This window comes from Lipophrys pholis, assembly GCF_963383615.2.
Source record: "Lipophrys pholis genome assembly, chromosome: 16".
Taxonomy (NCBI): Eukaryota; Metazoa; Chordata; class Actinopteri; order Blenniiformes; family Blenniidae; genus Lipophrys; species Lipophrys pholis.
Genome location: NC_137634.1, coordinates 5,576,254 through 5,592,161, shown reverse-complemented (window position 1 = coordinate 5,592,161; position 15,908 = coordinate 5,576,254). Strand labels below are relative to the sequence as shown.

The following is a 15,908-nucleotide window of genomic DNA, read 5'->3' as shown; positions in this document are numbered from 1 at the left end:
GAGAAATAGAGCTGGCTTTCATGAGTGGGCCTCAGCTTCTCCTCAGAGCCAATGAAACTGACTCTGTGAGGGGAGGGATGCCGCTACATATTACTGCTTTCACTTCAGGAACCGTTTCAGCTCCTCCCTCTGCTTTCCTATTACAGAAGACTATCAAATCAATAGAACATTAGCAGGCAGCTTTCGGCATCATTTTTCTCAGTTAATTTAAAGTATGTTAAACCGTATGTGCCTGTGATTCACTCACATCGATCATGTTCCTCCAGCCCTCCGTCTTTCCGCTGAGCAGCGGCTCGCTGTGGGCCAGGCCGGCGTTGTTGATGCAGACGTCCACGCCCTTGTGCAGCGTCTTGATGGCCGAGAACATGGACAGGATCTCCTCCTCGTTCGACAGGTCACACTTGTAAGGGATGAGCGTGCCGCTGTAGGCTGCGCTCTGGCATTCTGCTGCCAGCTTCTGAAAAACACACAAATAACGCCCCATTTAATTTCAATATCATCTTAATGGGGGACACGGTCGTTGAAAAAGTGGCTTATTTTGATCTCTTGGACTGAAACCGTGTTAATGATTAACTCTCAAGCGCCATAATAGAGATGAGTCGGCTGATAAACGCCCTACCGGCTCCCACAGAGGAATCGCAGGGAGGCCGTGCAGCCATAAAACCAACAGCACATCAGCTGAGGGCCAGAGGTAATCTGTCAACACCACTGCTCAAACCACCACACTGGTGAGGATGAATGCAGTTAAATTCTGCTCAAAATCAAACTTCAGACGAGAGGAGAGCTGCTCTACACTGAAATGCCGAGCGACGCAGGCAGAACTGCAGACCGGTCCACCGCCGTGTGTGGTTATGATAGTAACTGACACATCTCCTGCTGCCACGCACAGCGGCACCGGTCACCTGACGCCTCGCTCCGGACGCACAGCGGGTGAGGAGGGCAGGGCTCCTGACACAGAGACCGTGACACCGGCAACAGGATTTAACGTCGAGGAAGTTGACCGTGAACGCTCACACACGTTAGTACCACAGTGGCAATGATTCTGTCTGCAGGGAGCAGCACTGATCTGAATACCAGGCGATGGGTTCAATAACATCCTATCAATGCTCCGCCAGCTGGCATGAGGCCCGAACATCCTATCGGATCTTCATTTCTTGTGTTGTTTAATTCCCTTTATTAAAAGCTCTACATAATACATGATCTAAAACACAACGTTTAATCGAAAAAACACAGATACAAGCTGAAATTATTGATTATAACTATATCCACTATTCGAGCTAGTATCACTTCACTACGTCAACTTGCTTATTTATGTGCTTATTTGCAACGGATGACAGTAATTCACTGGTTATTTAGCCTGAATGCTGTTAGGAAATGTTACACCGATATTGTTAACTACACGATATGGAACGTCATTACTATAACACTGCTATAAATTTATAAAAAGAACAATATTTTTTTCACAATGTTTTATCCAATAAGAGCTTCCTGTTTATTTTATAATCTGAAATAATTGCCAATAAAACGTGTTAATCCACCAATTGCTTAATTTAATTTATTTAGCAATAATAGCAGCATAGTTATCTCAAGAGTTTTTATTATTATTATTATTATTGCTCTGCAGCAGAATCAAATAGTAAAACACCAAGAGGATGACATAAATTGCTCTATTTTATCATCTCTGACTGTATGTTTCTAAATTCAGTTTTCATGAGGAAAAAACTCACAAAACAACAATTTATGGCATTTATTAGTTAAAAAATGCCATAAAAATTTTAATTATTTAGTTGAAAGGAACAAACATTATTTTCATAAAAGCTTTTCCTATTGCAAACTAGTAAGGTTTCATAAATACACAACATATATAGGCGCTGTCAAATTCTATTTACATATTAACGCACTCATCTTATGAGCAAGTGCACACAGCATATATTTCCAGATTATATTTATCACTGAGGTGATGATCTCCTGAAAGTGTAATGAAATCACTGTTGTTTAATTTAATTCTTCCAATAGCCTCCTAAACTTCATTTCCTTATCTGACAGGAGGAAACAATCACTTTGTGCTGCTGTCTAAGCCAGCGAGAAGAAAAAAACAAAAAACAAAGGAGGGGCAAAAAAAAAGAAAAAAAAAGAAGCCATTTTTGCACAACAGTCATGATACAAAACCACATCCTGATATTGGACAGCGAGAAACTTAAGAAATCACAAAGTTAAAACCTTGTTATGCCATTTTCACACAGTCTTCAGCTGACCAAAGCGCATTACTGCTCAATAAAGACACAATCGCCTCAGAACGAGGACTGAACCTTGCTTTATAGGAACCGCAGCGTGTGGTGTTAAGAGCGCTGACACACATTTAATGATCATTTGTTCATGGAGCTTCTCATGAAGCAAGAAAGATCCTGACACTTTCTGACATTTTAAAACACTTTGCAGGCGAATTATGATACAAAGGTGTAAATTTAGTCATCTGTCTATGTTGTAGAGCGCATATCTTTAAACACTGCATGAACTGTAGTGGATTTTCATATTATTATTTAACAAAATAAAGCATTATATGCAAAAAAAACTAAAAATATGACTGACTGAAGTGGGCGTGTGTCACTACAGTCACTTGCACTAGTCTAATATGCATTATGTTAGAAGAGGTATTGTCGTATCTGGTGCATTAACTGGAAGAGAGGCTGTAAAGAGGTCACATGTGCAAAGTGCATGCAACAGCAGTATTTCTGTTATGTGAATGTTGTGGATAGAAACAGAGGCAGCACCAATTTAGCACAACTAGTTGGTCTGACATTGTCTTGCTGGTCATCAATTATTAATATTAGCCATAAATGAGGAGTCATTTGGCCTTTGTATTCCAACAAAACACGTAGCGGAGAGAATTCACCGTATCCCTCGCCGCGAGTCTGCAGATTTTGCTGCTCCGCCTGTAAGCCGTTTAACTGGGATTATCCAGAGACGAGCTATTACCTGAACAAAGCTGTCAAAACGCTAAAACACTGAAAACGTGCAACAGCTCTGCAAACACCACAAAACTTAATGTTGTAGACCCGGGGAGCGGTTTCCTTCTGATGTGACACTGCGTTTGTGAGCCTGCTCAGCGACAATAATGCCTTTTAAGCTCGACATCTGACGTGCCATCAGTCTGAAGCTTTGTACTTCACACTCGCCCGAATCCCCTGCAGGGCCTGCTTCGGACAGGCTGCTCTTTAAAAGAGGCTCCGCTTTATTCAGAAAGGAGGTTAATGTAAAGAGGAAGCCGGGGCCGCTCTTTTGTTGGAGAGGAAGAATTACTACTGCTGCTGAGGTTGAAGTGAGAGCGGCAGTGCAAAACCGGCTGTGATCTCGGTCCAGCTCCAGGAAGTCCCAGGCTGTGAATCTCTGTGTGTTTGTGTAAGTGGGTGTGTATCTGGCACCAGCTGCACTGTACTGATCAGTACCAGCCCTCATGCTCACGCCACACCTACAAACGACCGAGCGAACGCTGCAGCAAGCTTCCCCACAGATAAGCAACCAGAACCAAATAAATATCGCAGCTCTGGAGCTCGAACCAAACGTGATGATTTTCCCATTTTCTCAGGGTGCAAAGCTTCAAAGTTGATAATCAACAACAGACAGCAGTGGTCTCTTTAACAGCGTGAAAATGTGACCTAACCTACTATTGCTTCACAATTAAATATGCAGTCAATAGAAGATAAATCCAAATTATGTTGACGACAAGAAATTTAATCAACCTTGAAATAACTTTGATTTCTTGTTGTACTGTTGATCTTTTAAAGCTATAAGGATCAGCTTTCAGCATACATTATATGGTTTAGGTGTTTTCCGTAGTAACTGTTGGATTTTTGTAAAAAAAAAAAATAGACATTTACAAGACTACAACAAAGTAAAACTTTAAAGTTAGAATTTTAAGGTGAATTTTAAATACATTACTAAGGAAATATATAACATCAGAATAAGCATGAGTCAATGTTCTGTAGCATGGAAAGGTCAACTATGTAAGAAGTAATATTTATATTAAATAGCTACATTAGAACATTCTTATTAGCAAAAGGTAAAGTTTCATATTCGGGGTCAAAATTCTATGGGGCGGCTCTTTTTTCCATACTAGAAAAGTGACCCGGGGATCACCTTTCCATGGGGTCAGAACTCTACATGACACTGGTCTGGCAGACTCGAGATGAGATTGGATTGTATGTGGAACATGAACTAAAATGTGTCTGACACCGGTGATTTTAACGTTTTCACTTTTTCCCCAACCGATACCAGCAGTCACAGATGGATCGAGATGTTTCAGTTGGTTTTGCAGTCGAGTTACAATCCTTCATACGAGTCCTTGTCGAAGACGGACAGATCTCTAGAGCTCTTACATCAGTGACACAAAACATAATTTGCATACTACTAATTCACACCTGCCTCTCATAGGTTGTGACCATTATCAACTGTTTTATTTAAAAGAACTATCTAGCTGGATAAATGTGTGCAGCTGAAACAAGGTAATATTTTCAAGAGGTACAGGCCCTTTTAAACGAATGCTGCCCACACACCAAAAACGAGCTGTAGACGGACTCATCGTGTGTGTTTGAAACCCCTCGATAATTGTATATACTATCAAAAAATAAGCTTGACTTTGTTCAGTTAGATGTAATCTGCCACTCCTCCACTAGATGCCCTTATATTGCCCAAACCACCCAGAGAGATGAATCCTGGTGGAAACCAGGGAAGGTGTTTAGATATTACTTTAAAACATTTCACATCAATACGTCTTCATAGGTCCTGGCTTATCTGTCATTTCAATACATTATTCTTGGGCGACTCAAAATCAATGAATCTCACAATCTAGATAAGCTCAGCACACAAAGACAAACATTCATGCAATTTATTTGACAAATATTGTACTGCAGATCATTAATTCCTTACAAAGACCTCTGCAACCGACGCCTACGCCTACACAGTCACATTCATGACCTGGACCTCCTGCAGAGGGGCTGTTGCATAATCTCCACAATGCAATGGGCATCATTGTCCAACATCATAATCATCAATCATTCACCCATTCACGGGAAAATGTTGTAAATCGTCCAGCAAAACAAGTCGCCAGAGAAGAGCGGGGAGATAAGGAGGAGGATGCTAAAGTGCTGAAGGCAAACAGGCTCTCAGTGGAGAGCCAAGATCGATTGCACAAGGCATCAGCCATGAGCGTAGAGAGCGGAGAAATTAGATTTGTCTCAGGTCGACTCAGGAGTTCTCGCTTACAAAAGGAGGGTTTGTGTTGTAGGGCGCCATGTCTACCCTTACTTTATATACCGGCTGTTAAAGGTAGCAAAAAAAACCAAAACAAAACGGGAGATGTAATGCAGCCATAACTCAGACAGCTACTCCCTTTTCTCTTATAATGTATTCTAAATACCTGTGCCACAAAAAAACTGTTTAGCCTGTCATGACACATTTTCATCCTCATTATCAAGAGTGACGTCCAGTGATTACAAAAAAGTGTGCAAAAGGAAGGCGAACAAGAGGGAGGCGAGGGGAGGGAGGCTTGGCAGCCACAAAGAGAAACGGGAGGCGACTGAGAGGAAGAGAAAACACTGAAGCATAATGCATTAAAACGTATTGAAGCTCATGCAGGGTACACTATACTTTCTCTGGGACATGTTGTACAAGTGCGGCTTCAAGGACATATCCACCCACTGACTGAAATTTAAGCAATACTTCAGACTACAGTTAAAGTCAATGCAATGTCATAAAGTTTTTACTGGTAGACACACCTTGAAGAGTCAGAAAACCCTTCATTCCTTACTTTTCAGATTGAGAAATGTATCATGCTTGAAATGCTTCATCACTGAAAACTCATTATTCAACTTAGCTGCTGTTATGTGATTTTTTAATTTATTTCTTTTAAAAAGGTTTTTTTCAAGTGTAGGTTGACACAGTGGTGCAGGCTGCAGGGTCGAAGGTGACATTAGGCTGTATATTAGGATTGCAGCAGGGTAGAAGGGATGGTTGCCTGATTATCTCTTGTTTACAATGAACACTGCCACTAAAAGGTCTAAAGGTTGAACGGGGTGGTTTTTATAGCGCTTTGCTTGGGACAGCCTAATCTACACAAGCAGATAAGAAAAACAATTACCTCTTTTGAAGGGAACTACCCTCATGCACAAAGTAGGGGAGTTCCAGGCAATAAAAAGACTGCGGGTCATACGTACTCCTCACAAGCTGTGCAACAAACATTTCAATTTTGACATGTGCACACTGCTTGGAACTTCTATGAGACTCAAAGTCTTCATTACCTTCGCAGGTTAAGGACATTGCAGTCATGTATTGTGCAACAGACTGGTGCAACCAGTGTGGTTGGATTTTACCGTCCTAAACAAAGCAGTAAAACCCAAGAAGCAGGGCTTTACTCAAGAAAGCACAGTGATGTAAAGAAAGCTCCTTAAGTGACACGTCCATATTCACAAAGGGATCTTGACACAAAAATGGCTCTCAGTTTATCTTGTTTGGTGTTGAAACATGTTAAATATTTAAATTATTTGTTTAAAAGTTGGAGCAACAACGTTCTCACTGCAGCCCTGATGCAAACTACGAGTAGATACACTTTATTGATCATCTACGGGAAACTGTTGTGTTGCAGCAACATAGACAACAGAAATGCTGCAATGAGCATATGAATATTTATCTATCATCATATATCAATATTATATGATGTAGTATATTTATATTTTGAAAATAGTGGTACAAGAGCAATGGAAAAAAAAAAAAAAAAAAAAAAAAAAAACACACATTCATATTCACCCCGGACCATTTAGAGCAGGGCTGTCGAACACATTTTAGTTCCGGGGCCACATACAGCCCAAGTTCATTATTTAAATAGTGCCACGATAAGCTTCAAATTGAACCTTTAAAGTTATTCTTTGTGGTGGCGCAGAGTACACGTGATGATAACGTCAAACCTTCCGGTGCAAAATAAAGTGAAATGTCTTATAGGTGTTGCATTATGGGTGTTTTTACAAACCCTGACAGCATTGCTTTGAGGATAATGCTAGTTTGTTAGTTTTCATTTCAGCATCATCAATATCTCAGCTCAGGTCTCAGTGTTATGTCGTGTCCAAAACTCTTAAGAAATTTGTTTAAAAAGAAATATATATATATATATTTATTTCTAATGCAACACCTGTAAGACATTTCACTTTATTTTGCACCAGAAGGTTTGACGTTATCATCACGTGTACTCTGCGCCACAACAAAGAATAACTATATATATATATATATATATATATTCTTGGTGGTTTTAGCGGCTGATTGGAGCCTCTTGTGGGCCGGTTGTGGCCCACGGGACTTATGTTTAATTAACCTGATTGATCAAGAGTCTCCAATGAGCCTCAGCTGCATCTGTTTGGACAGTGGGAGGGTGTTATTGTCCTCTAAGGAAGAATCATCACTGATACAAAGAGATCCATCCCGACTACACGAGTGTGACCAAATTGAGTCCCTTCATTTGAACTTCAACACCTCCACCTAAGCAAAGAATGCAAGCACTTCTGCCAATTTTATCTATGAGTCATATCACTCACACTAGTGTCATGACAGAAGAGACTTTAGAAATTGACAGGGGAGAGGTTTGTTTGGACGGTGGTGATCCGACACGATCCAGAAGCAAAGCCTTTCAAAGTGGGCCAGGCTGGATTGTGTCTATTCAGCATGTGAGCTGAAATGTTTCCAATATCAGACCTAACACTCTCAGACAAATCCAATCTGCCTGCTGTTGAAGCAAAAACAACCCCAATCCAGAAAACTGGAGTTGGTGTACTTGTATTTTTGTGAAACAGATTCATTAAAAAAAGTGTTCACCTCATGGCTTCCCCTCTTATTCATCTCTCTCCGCTTCACATAGAAGTACGTTCTGTTGCAAGCGCTGACCTGCTGCCACAGTTATTTACATTTTTCTCCCCCCGTCTTGCGCATCGCGTCTGCTCACACAAATACACACACTCACAAATTATGTACACAGCTAAAGTGGGTTTCAGCAAGTCTCCAACAGGACAGGACAGGAAATGCTCCACCTATCATAACGGGAGGCCCAGGGAGGGAACGTCAGTGCCAGTAAACCTTACACCTTGAAAGATGATAAAACGCTGAGAGGACGGCGCAGTGGTGGTGCATGGAGGACGGATCATAAGGGTCACTGAGCTGTCCAGATCTATCACTGTTTACAGCAGGAAAAGAAAAAAACAGTGCTCCAGTAAAATAGGTCATTAAAATTGCTCCACAAAATATTTCATTAATCTGCACAGAATCCAGCCTGTACTGCAGCGATACAGGAAGCGTGACGAGTAAATCATGTTTTAAAAAGGCCTTCAGTCTGAATTAATACAAAAAAACTAAATGATTTCACCTGCTCAAGGGTCTTTGCATGAGCCTCCGGCCTGATGTAACATCCATTTAAATTGTTAAAGTACACAGAGATGACTGCATGGTTAAATCTACTAAGTCCAGTGTTGTTTGCACAGCCGTGACTAATGGAGGATTGATATTCAAAGAAATGCTGTTTGTATTTACTGTGCTGCTGTGAGTCCTGGTTCTCCCGAGGGAGGGGGATCCATGGAAACACGATGGATTATGAGTTAGGTATATGTCTTTGTCAGCTCACGTGGAAAATATTCAGTCAGTGGAAAAGCTTTCTGCCGAGGTAAGACAAAAGCCGAGAGGTAACTCGATAAGCTCGGCTGAAAATTGACACAGGGAATAAAACCGTAACCGTGGAAGCTGTGATGAACAGTGACACAGCAAAAACGCTTAAAGTTAAAACATGACATCAACTATTATTAGATTCTGGATGTAATGCACATATGGGTGAAAGCATTCAAATACAACAAAGTATTTTGGGAAGACTCTTGGAAATCACTAAAATTAGAAGCCACGCAATACGACAAATAAGAATCAGGACAAAGAGATAAAACCACAAAGTGAGACAGAGGGTATGAGACAACTGAGTAAATCTGTCTGACCTGACCTAGTTCAAATCTATTCACTGCAAACCAAGACGACAGACTGCCCGGACGCAACCTGCAGGAGGTGGTGGAGACGGCCTCAGATCTGACGAAAGAGAGACGCCGCTTCACTTTTACTGTGCCGCTTTGGATTGTGAAGCATGACTGAGCAGCTTTTACTTCCTTTAGAATGGGCACCAAGTCCAGGCGGGTCAGCCAAGGTCTGAAATTAACCTTCGAGGGCTAACCTGCCGAGGGCTCAAAGTTTTAATCCGCCATTTAATCACGCAAATAAAAAAGGTGGCTGGGCGAGGTGAAAAGGCAATGTGCGAAGGGTCGACGCCATGGACGGGTTGAAGGTGCTGCTTTGCTCAGGGGTGTGTGAGGCTGGTCACAAGCTTATTTGCTGGTTTGCGGTGACAAATTTCAAAACAGGCAAACATGAGAAAGTAAACGTCAATAGAGAAAAAGCATGTCAATTTTTTCCAGTCCATCTGCACCGACAGACCATATATAGATTTACATGACACTTAAGCTCATTATTCTTTTTTTCCCCCTTAAATGTTTGACCTAATATTAAACTAAATATTTGTACCGTTCTCTTCCCAATCAGTTTAGCACAAAAAAAAAAAAAAAAAATCTAGGAAATATGCAGCCAGAGCTTCGAATTGAGACATCTGCTTTTATCTGCTTCAAAAGCAGCAAACACAAGTCTGCTTCACTCAGTCAGTTTGAAACAAGCTTATGTGCAACACAAATATTCATTATCTTGAGGGTGATGCTCTTTCTGTTTTTAGTCCGAGTTCAAACAAATGTGACGACTTGCTCCGAGCGCAGAGCGCTCTCCCGGAACGAGAATGAAAAGGACATTTTTACCGGAGCCACACTGCCTAATTCATGATGCGTTTATTGATACTTCTATCAGGACTGCTTATGCACCAACACCAGCTATGCTTTCTATAGGCGACCGTTCAATTTGATTGATTATATGACAGGCACCGCCCCGTCCCGACCTCTGCCTCTTCTCCTTAAGATGAACTGCAGCATGAATGCAAATCTCCAAAAACACGGTTCAACATGAAAAAGCAAGTCATGGTGTTCCTTCTCCCCTAAAAGTCATCCCTCGATTAAAAAGATATGAAAATGTCCTCTCGCAATTACTAGAAACAAAATTACGTTTATCAGCATAATTAAGATATTATGCTGTCGAAGAAATTATCACTCAAATGTGACATTGCTTTTAAACAACAGTTAAATGAACACTATTTACTGTATTCCTTGAACCAAGAACATGTGATTATAAATGTTTGTTCCCATTGCAATTAAAAAGAAAATCACTGAACTGTTTGTGTTCTTAGTGGTGTCATTGTGATGTCTCAAACAGCCACAAAAATATAATTATATATCTTTCCATCAATCACAAACTTGTGTTGAAACTATAGATCCAAAGTAGGAACAACCCATTCAATATTAATGCTCAAAATACTGAAACTACTGATAGAGCTATAGCTGTTTCATAATCAGTTGTCTTAAAATCCTAAGTGAAGATATTTGTCATTAAAATGCTCCTAATTTCATCCCTCGTGTAGACTGGAACCAGAAGGAATCAGGTTTTCGGGCTTTTTTAATTCACATTTTATGAATACTCACATTTCATTTGTGAAATCATACGCAAGGACATCTCTGTAAATGAACTTAAATGTTAACTTTCAAAAAATGCTGTCAAATAAACAATTAAGAGTTTTAGACTAATGATGAGGCAAAGAGAATATCATTAATTATGTTGTGTTCTTCAGACATTTCTTCCGGGGTTTTTTTCCCACCTTTTGTTTGTAAGTTATATATATTCAAGGTTATACTAGAGTTTATAATGGAGGCAAAAATGAACAAAAAATTTATATTTTTTGATGTGTTGAACTATGACCAGAAATAAATAATTCATTTTAAATGTGACAGTATATTAGGTTTTCAAAGGAATATGAGTTTTTCCAACTGCAGGTCTTCTTTGAGGTTGAGGATAAGAGTCACATCCTATTTGAGGATTTCTTGTATTATCATGCCGGCTGTCCTCCTATATTCAATCCATAGGAACTGCCTGGAATCAGAACTCACAATAGAATCAATTCTGCTCTAAAACATGAAACACACCTCACTGTATGATAGTGTAGTCCTTAACTCTCAACAAGTACAACTGTCATCCACAATAAAAAGGTAGTAAAATTACCCGTTGAACCTGTTAATCTTCTGCTTTCCATCAAATTAAACCACTTGACAAAATTCATAGACCCAGAAGTTTATTTTGTCTAGACATCCACTGGAACAAATTTTAAGCGGTAACTCATTTCAGCTGTGAGAATCCTTAATGCTAAAGTTCAGCACTTGGATGTTTCTTATCACTCGCATCCAAAAAGACCTCAAAAGATATAATACTTCAAAAAAAAAACCTGACAATTTTCTAAACTTCATATTTGTGTTATGAATGACTACAACGTAGGTCAAAGGTGTCAAACTCATTTTCATCCAGGGCAACATCATCATGATAGTTGTTCTTAAAATGCCGGTTCTAACATTTACCTTCAAAGTTAGAACCGGCATTTTATGAGAATAACAGAGTTAAATAAATGTCTGTTCAATTACCCTTTTTAATCAATATGTTATTAAAAGGTGAAAACCTTGAATAAAACTCTTGATTCAGCACTGAGTGCTGTCTGACTTTTAATTGAGGGAGAATTTAATGTTTTTCTTGGAGCACACCTCACTCAGACGTGTTTTCAGATTAAATTTTGGCACCAACATGTTTTTGAATATCACCCTTCCTCTGCGTGGATTCTCCTTCTCAGGCACGTTGGCATTCTTTTCACAATCTACTTTAACACAATTACTCATGACCAAAACCACAGTTAAACATCAAGATGGAAACATTGCGATCTGGAAGCAGGATAGTGTGGCACAAAGTCGGCATGTCATTTGATAAATGCGGTTAATTGTTACTTCTGGACTAATATTTTAGGACTATTGTGAATTTCAAGTCTCGTTGGCCACATAAAATGCCATGGGGGGCCGGATTTGGCACATGACGTAGGTGGTGCACTGCAACCTTGATCTGGAGTGTGTGGGAATCTGAAAACCCCGGTAAAGTGAGCAGACAAATGAAAGACACTGATCAGCATCTGTGTTCATCCTCCCATAACTGTAAAAAAACAAAAAACAGATATGAAGATAAGACATGTGGGTGATGTGGGACAGAGCAGTTGAAATGGTCTAAAAAAGAAAAATGAGCTTTAACTTTAAATTGTACCTGAATCACCAAATTCTTTTTTCATGCTTCCCTCATTTCAATACCTACAAACTACAGCACATAATCTCAACAACACTCCATATGTATAGCTACGATAAGCACACTTCTTGAATGTGTTGCAACTTTTACACACTTGGTAACTTTACCGAACAAGTAGTTTATGCGCTAAAGGAAAAAAGTAAAGCCCGGTGCCACTGGTTGTCACAGGGTTTCACCAAAGTTAGTGAGAATGTGTGTTGCTGCCTCTTGGATGCTGCCCGAGCGTCTCCATTCCTGCCCAGAACCCATGGTGACCACACGTCCACCCCCCCCACCCTCCCCGCTCCCCACCCCCCTACTGCCAGCTCCATAGTCTCACAGACAGCAAAACAATGCTGCCGCCACAACCCTCCACTCCACTCGATCCCAGTTCTGTTTACACACAAAACAGAAGCCCATAACATTTGGATATATTTCTCCCTCTCCTCACTGGAGGGAGAAAATATTGCTGCTACGAAATGGCAACTCTAAGAGCTTTATTTCCCCCCCAAGTAAAGTAATAAACCCGAGGAAAAAAAAGAAAAAAAGAAAAAGGAAGTCAAGAACAATTGCTCGGTGATGCATGGACAATTGCATTCCGCACGAGCAGCATGCCAGCTTTGGCACAACTACAGCCGGTTTACATAGCAGGGAGGGTACAATGCTGGCTTTATGGCTCTGCTCACACACATACACACACTCTCAGGTCTGACACTCTCAGGTCTGACATAAGTGACAAAATAGTTTAAATAAATCCTGATTTGTGCTTTGGGCCCATGTGTTGTCTTATCAATTGTTCAAAGTTAAAAAGTAATAAAGTACAAATATGCTACTGTTTCCAAGTAGAGGATTTATCAATACAGGATAATTATTGTGTGTTTCAGAGAAATAATTCAAGTTAATAACTTGGAGAACATAAACATTACCATTCTTGTACATTTTAGAAGTTATTACTTCACTTTAAATTTACTCATTTGTTGTTTTTCTTCAGCGTATCCAGCTCAGGACGCTTGCATTGGGAAAGAAGACTGTACTAAACCGCGTTTGAGTGCGATGACCTTGTTTTAGTCATGCAGAAGTCACAGACAGGGGCTGAAACAAGCTGTTGCAGTTAACTATTGACAAGCAAGGCCACGTGACCGGAGTATGAATGAAGGCATCTATTGCACAATTCTGAGTGCTGTGGGCATGGGTGTGTGTGTGTGTGTGTCGGCAAGGTAGGGAAAAAATGCCAAGAAGTGATTCAGTAGTAAATCGCGACACTCAAGCAAAGCCGTGGCGTGTAATCGGAGTTGGACCTTAACATCAGTTATTGAAACTGACAATACTGCAATCCTCTTTGTGAAACTTCAGTGTTGTAACCTATAGAAGTGGTGTAAGAGCCAGAGGGTTAATTCGCAAACAACTCAATACAACATGATTGATGCAGGGTGAGGAACTAATTCAACTATAGCAGCACATGCTGGACAGAGAGATGTCACAGGTCATCATGTGTGATGGTATCACATGGATGAGCCCTTCAGAAATAAAACAAAATAATCATTAGGCACATTCTTAGTCCTCTGATTACGTTAAAAAAAATAAAAAAAAGACAAGTCAGTCTATATTGATCAAATGAGCTCACATTGCCTGTTATTGCTTGCATGAAATTCTATAAGTAGTGGATAACTACTGTCCCGAGGAAGTAAATATTGATAACACACATGCACAGGTGTACAACTTAGGTGTAAAAATAAAAAAACAACAACATGAAGACACAAAGTTGAAGTGTAGAGGACTCGTCGCAGCACAGAGCTGGAATCTGTGGGGCGAGGAGGGCAAGGCTTAATTATTGCCCGACAAGATAAGCGAAGGCGTAGTGCCTTATGGCTTATAGATTGGTTAGAGAGGCCGTTCCAGCAAAGCTTGCCCCGGAGGAGGAACCCGGCTTTATATTGATACGCCCTGAAAGTGGTTCTGCTGGAACATGTGCCACAGCACCTACTCTTCATACCTGAGATAGTTTACTGTCATGATCGTCTGAAAGGCTAAAAACGCTAAGTAAACAACAACTCTATTGCATAATCAAGTCTGACACCAATTACTCAGTTACAATGAGTGCAGGATTTAATACTTACTAACGGGTGTGGCTTGCACTTCCTATGATACAGCTACTGACCTCAGAAATTACACGTGTATTCAGATGTATTGAATTGAAAGCACTAGATATTCATTTTTTCTGGCTGAATGCCGCATGCTGACTGATTTTATGTGATTGCAGTGCAAAACAAGGGGAAAACTTTAGGTTCATGTCATTTATCTTTTCAGGCATTCTTGTGGGAAGATGAAAACAGGCTTGGATCTGTGATCAGGAGAGACTTTCCTACACACTTTCTTCACAGTCGCCCACTGTTGCAACTGTCCCACACAATGTGGCTATTATATCTACTTAACTGTGATCTGGTGAGCCAGAGCTGAAAAGCTGCAGCTGGATCTGATCTCTCCGGAGAGAAATCTACCAGAAAGTGACACTTAATGGATCAATGCATGGGGGGGATGATACAATCAAGTATCCTGACATGATTATTTACAGGTCACGAGAACATTAAATAAACTACACTGAGCAGCAGTGGTATTTTGACATTTGATCTAAGTTAAGATTTATTTTCTTGAGACACCGTAGTGATGTTTTAGTGAGTTAAACAAGAGAAATCCAACTACTGTTCATCTGGTAAAGCCATAGTGGAAATGCTGCAGCTGGATCTGACCTCTGGAGAGAAAATCTATAATGAAGTGACACCATCATGGAGGTGATGGTGCAAGTAAGTATCTTGATCAGTTACAGGTCGTGAGAGCATTAAATACTCTCCCGGGGTTCAGGATACACTCATATTAGTGTTACATTATGCTGCAGTGGTACTTTAACATTTGATCCCGTTAGGATTTAGCTTCTTTGGACACTAGAGTGACCTTAATAAAACAACAGATAATTATAGATTTTTTTTTATACCTCTCAACACAGCTTCACTTGTTCCAGAAAAGGACAGAAATACGTGTTTATTTTACACCCACATGGTGTTGATATAAGGAGCTAGAGGTTCGTAGCTTCAGTGGCGGAGCTAACGGCTAGCTAGCCCGGCTCGTTCGTTCGCCAGAGGAAAGAAAAAAAAAAAAAAAAGAGCTTCTGAGTTTCACTGGAAGTGATTAACGCTTTTTAAATGTCGATGACCCACCTCTATTTTGTCCACATTCCTGGCACAGCCCACCACCCTCATGCCTTGCTGGACCAGTGCCCGGGCTACTGCCGCTCCAATTCCCACCGAGGCTCCGGTGACCAGGGCCACTCTGCCTTTCCACCGCTCCATGCTCGCTACACGAACCGTACAGCCCCGTCGCCACTGCCTCTCGGCCCCGGTTCAAGCCGTCGACTCACGCCGCCCGGTCGGCAAGATTAAAGTCGCGGTGCGTTTTTCGATGCACCGGCTACTGTGTGTGCGCGAGTCAATGCAGCATCCACTGTGCGCGTAAAGCCAAGATCCATGCGCTCCTCCGGTGGAAATATGAAGGAGTCCGAGTGGAGAGAGCGCGTAAAATGTTTGGTTCACGTCACCTCCCAC

At 40.8% G+C, this 15,908-nt stretch overlaps 1 protein-coding gene across 3 annotated transcripts in view; it reads right to left on the bottom strand.

Annotated features, from left to right (window-relative positions):
* dhrs11a (dehydrogenase/reductase 11a) overlaps nucleotides 1–15,908 on the bottom strand; it is a 19,897-nt gene extending 3,989 nt beyond the window's left edge. Inside the window, exons 1-2 of one of the 3 annotated variants that reach the window (XM_080482509.1) lie at nucleotides 15,525–15,908; nucleotides 248–457 (exon numbers count right to left, since the gene is read on the bottom strand). In XM_080482509.1, coding sequence (XP_080338635.1) covers nucleotides 248–457; nucleotides 15,525–15,656 — 342 coding nt within the window. In that variant the 5' untranslated portion in view covers nucleotides 15,657–15,908. The remainder of the gene's footprint in view (nucleotides 1–247; nucleotides 458–15,524) is intronic. The other 2 variants (XM_080482510.1, XM_080482511.1) reach the window with 2 other exon arrangements.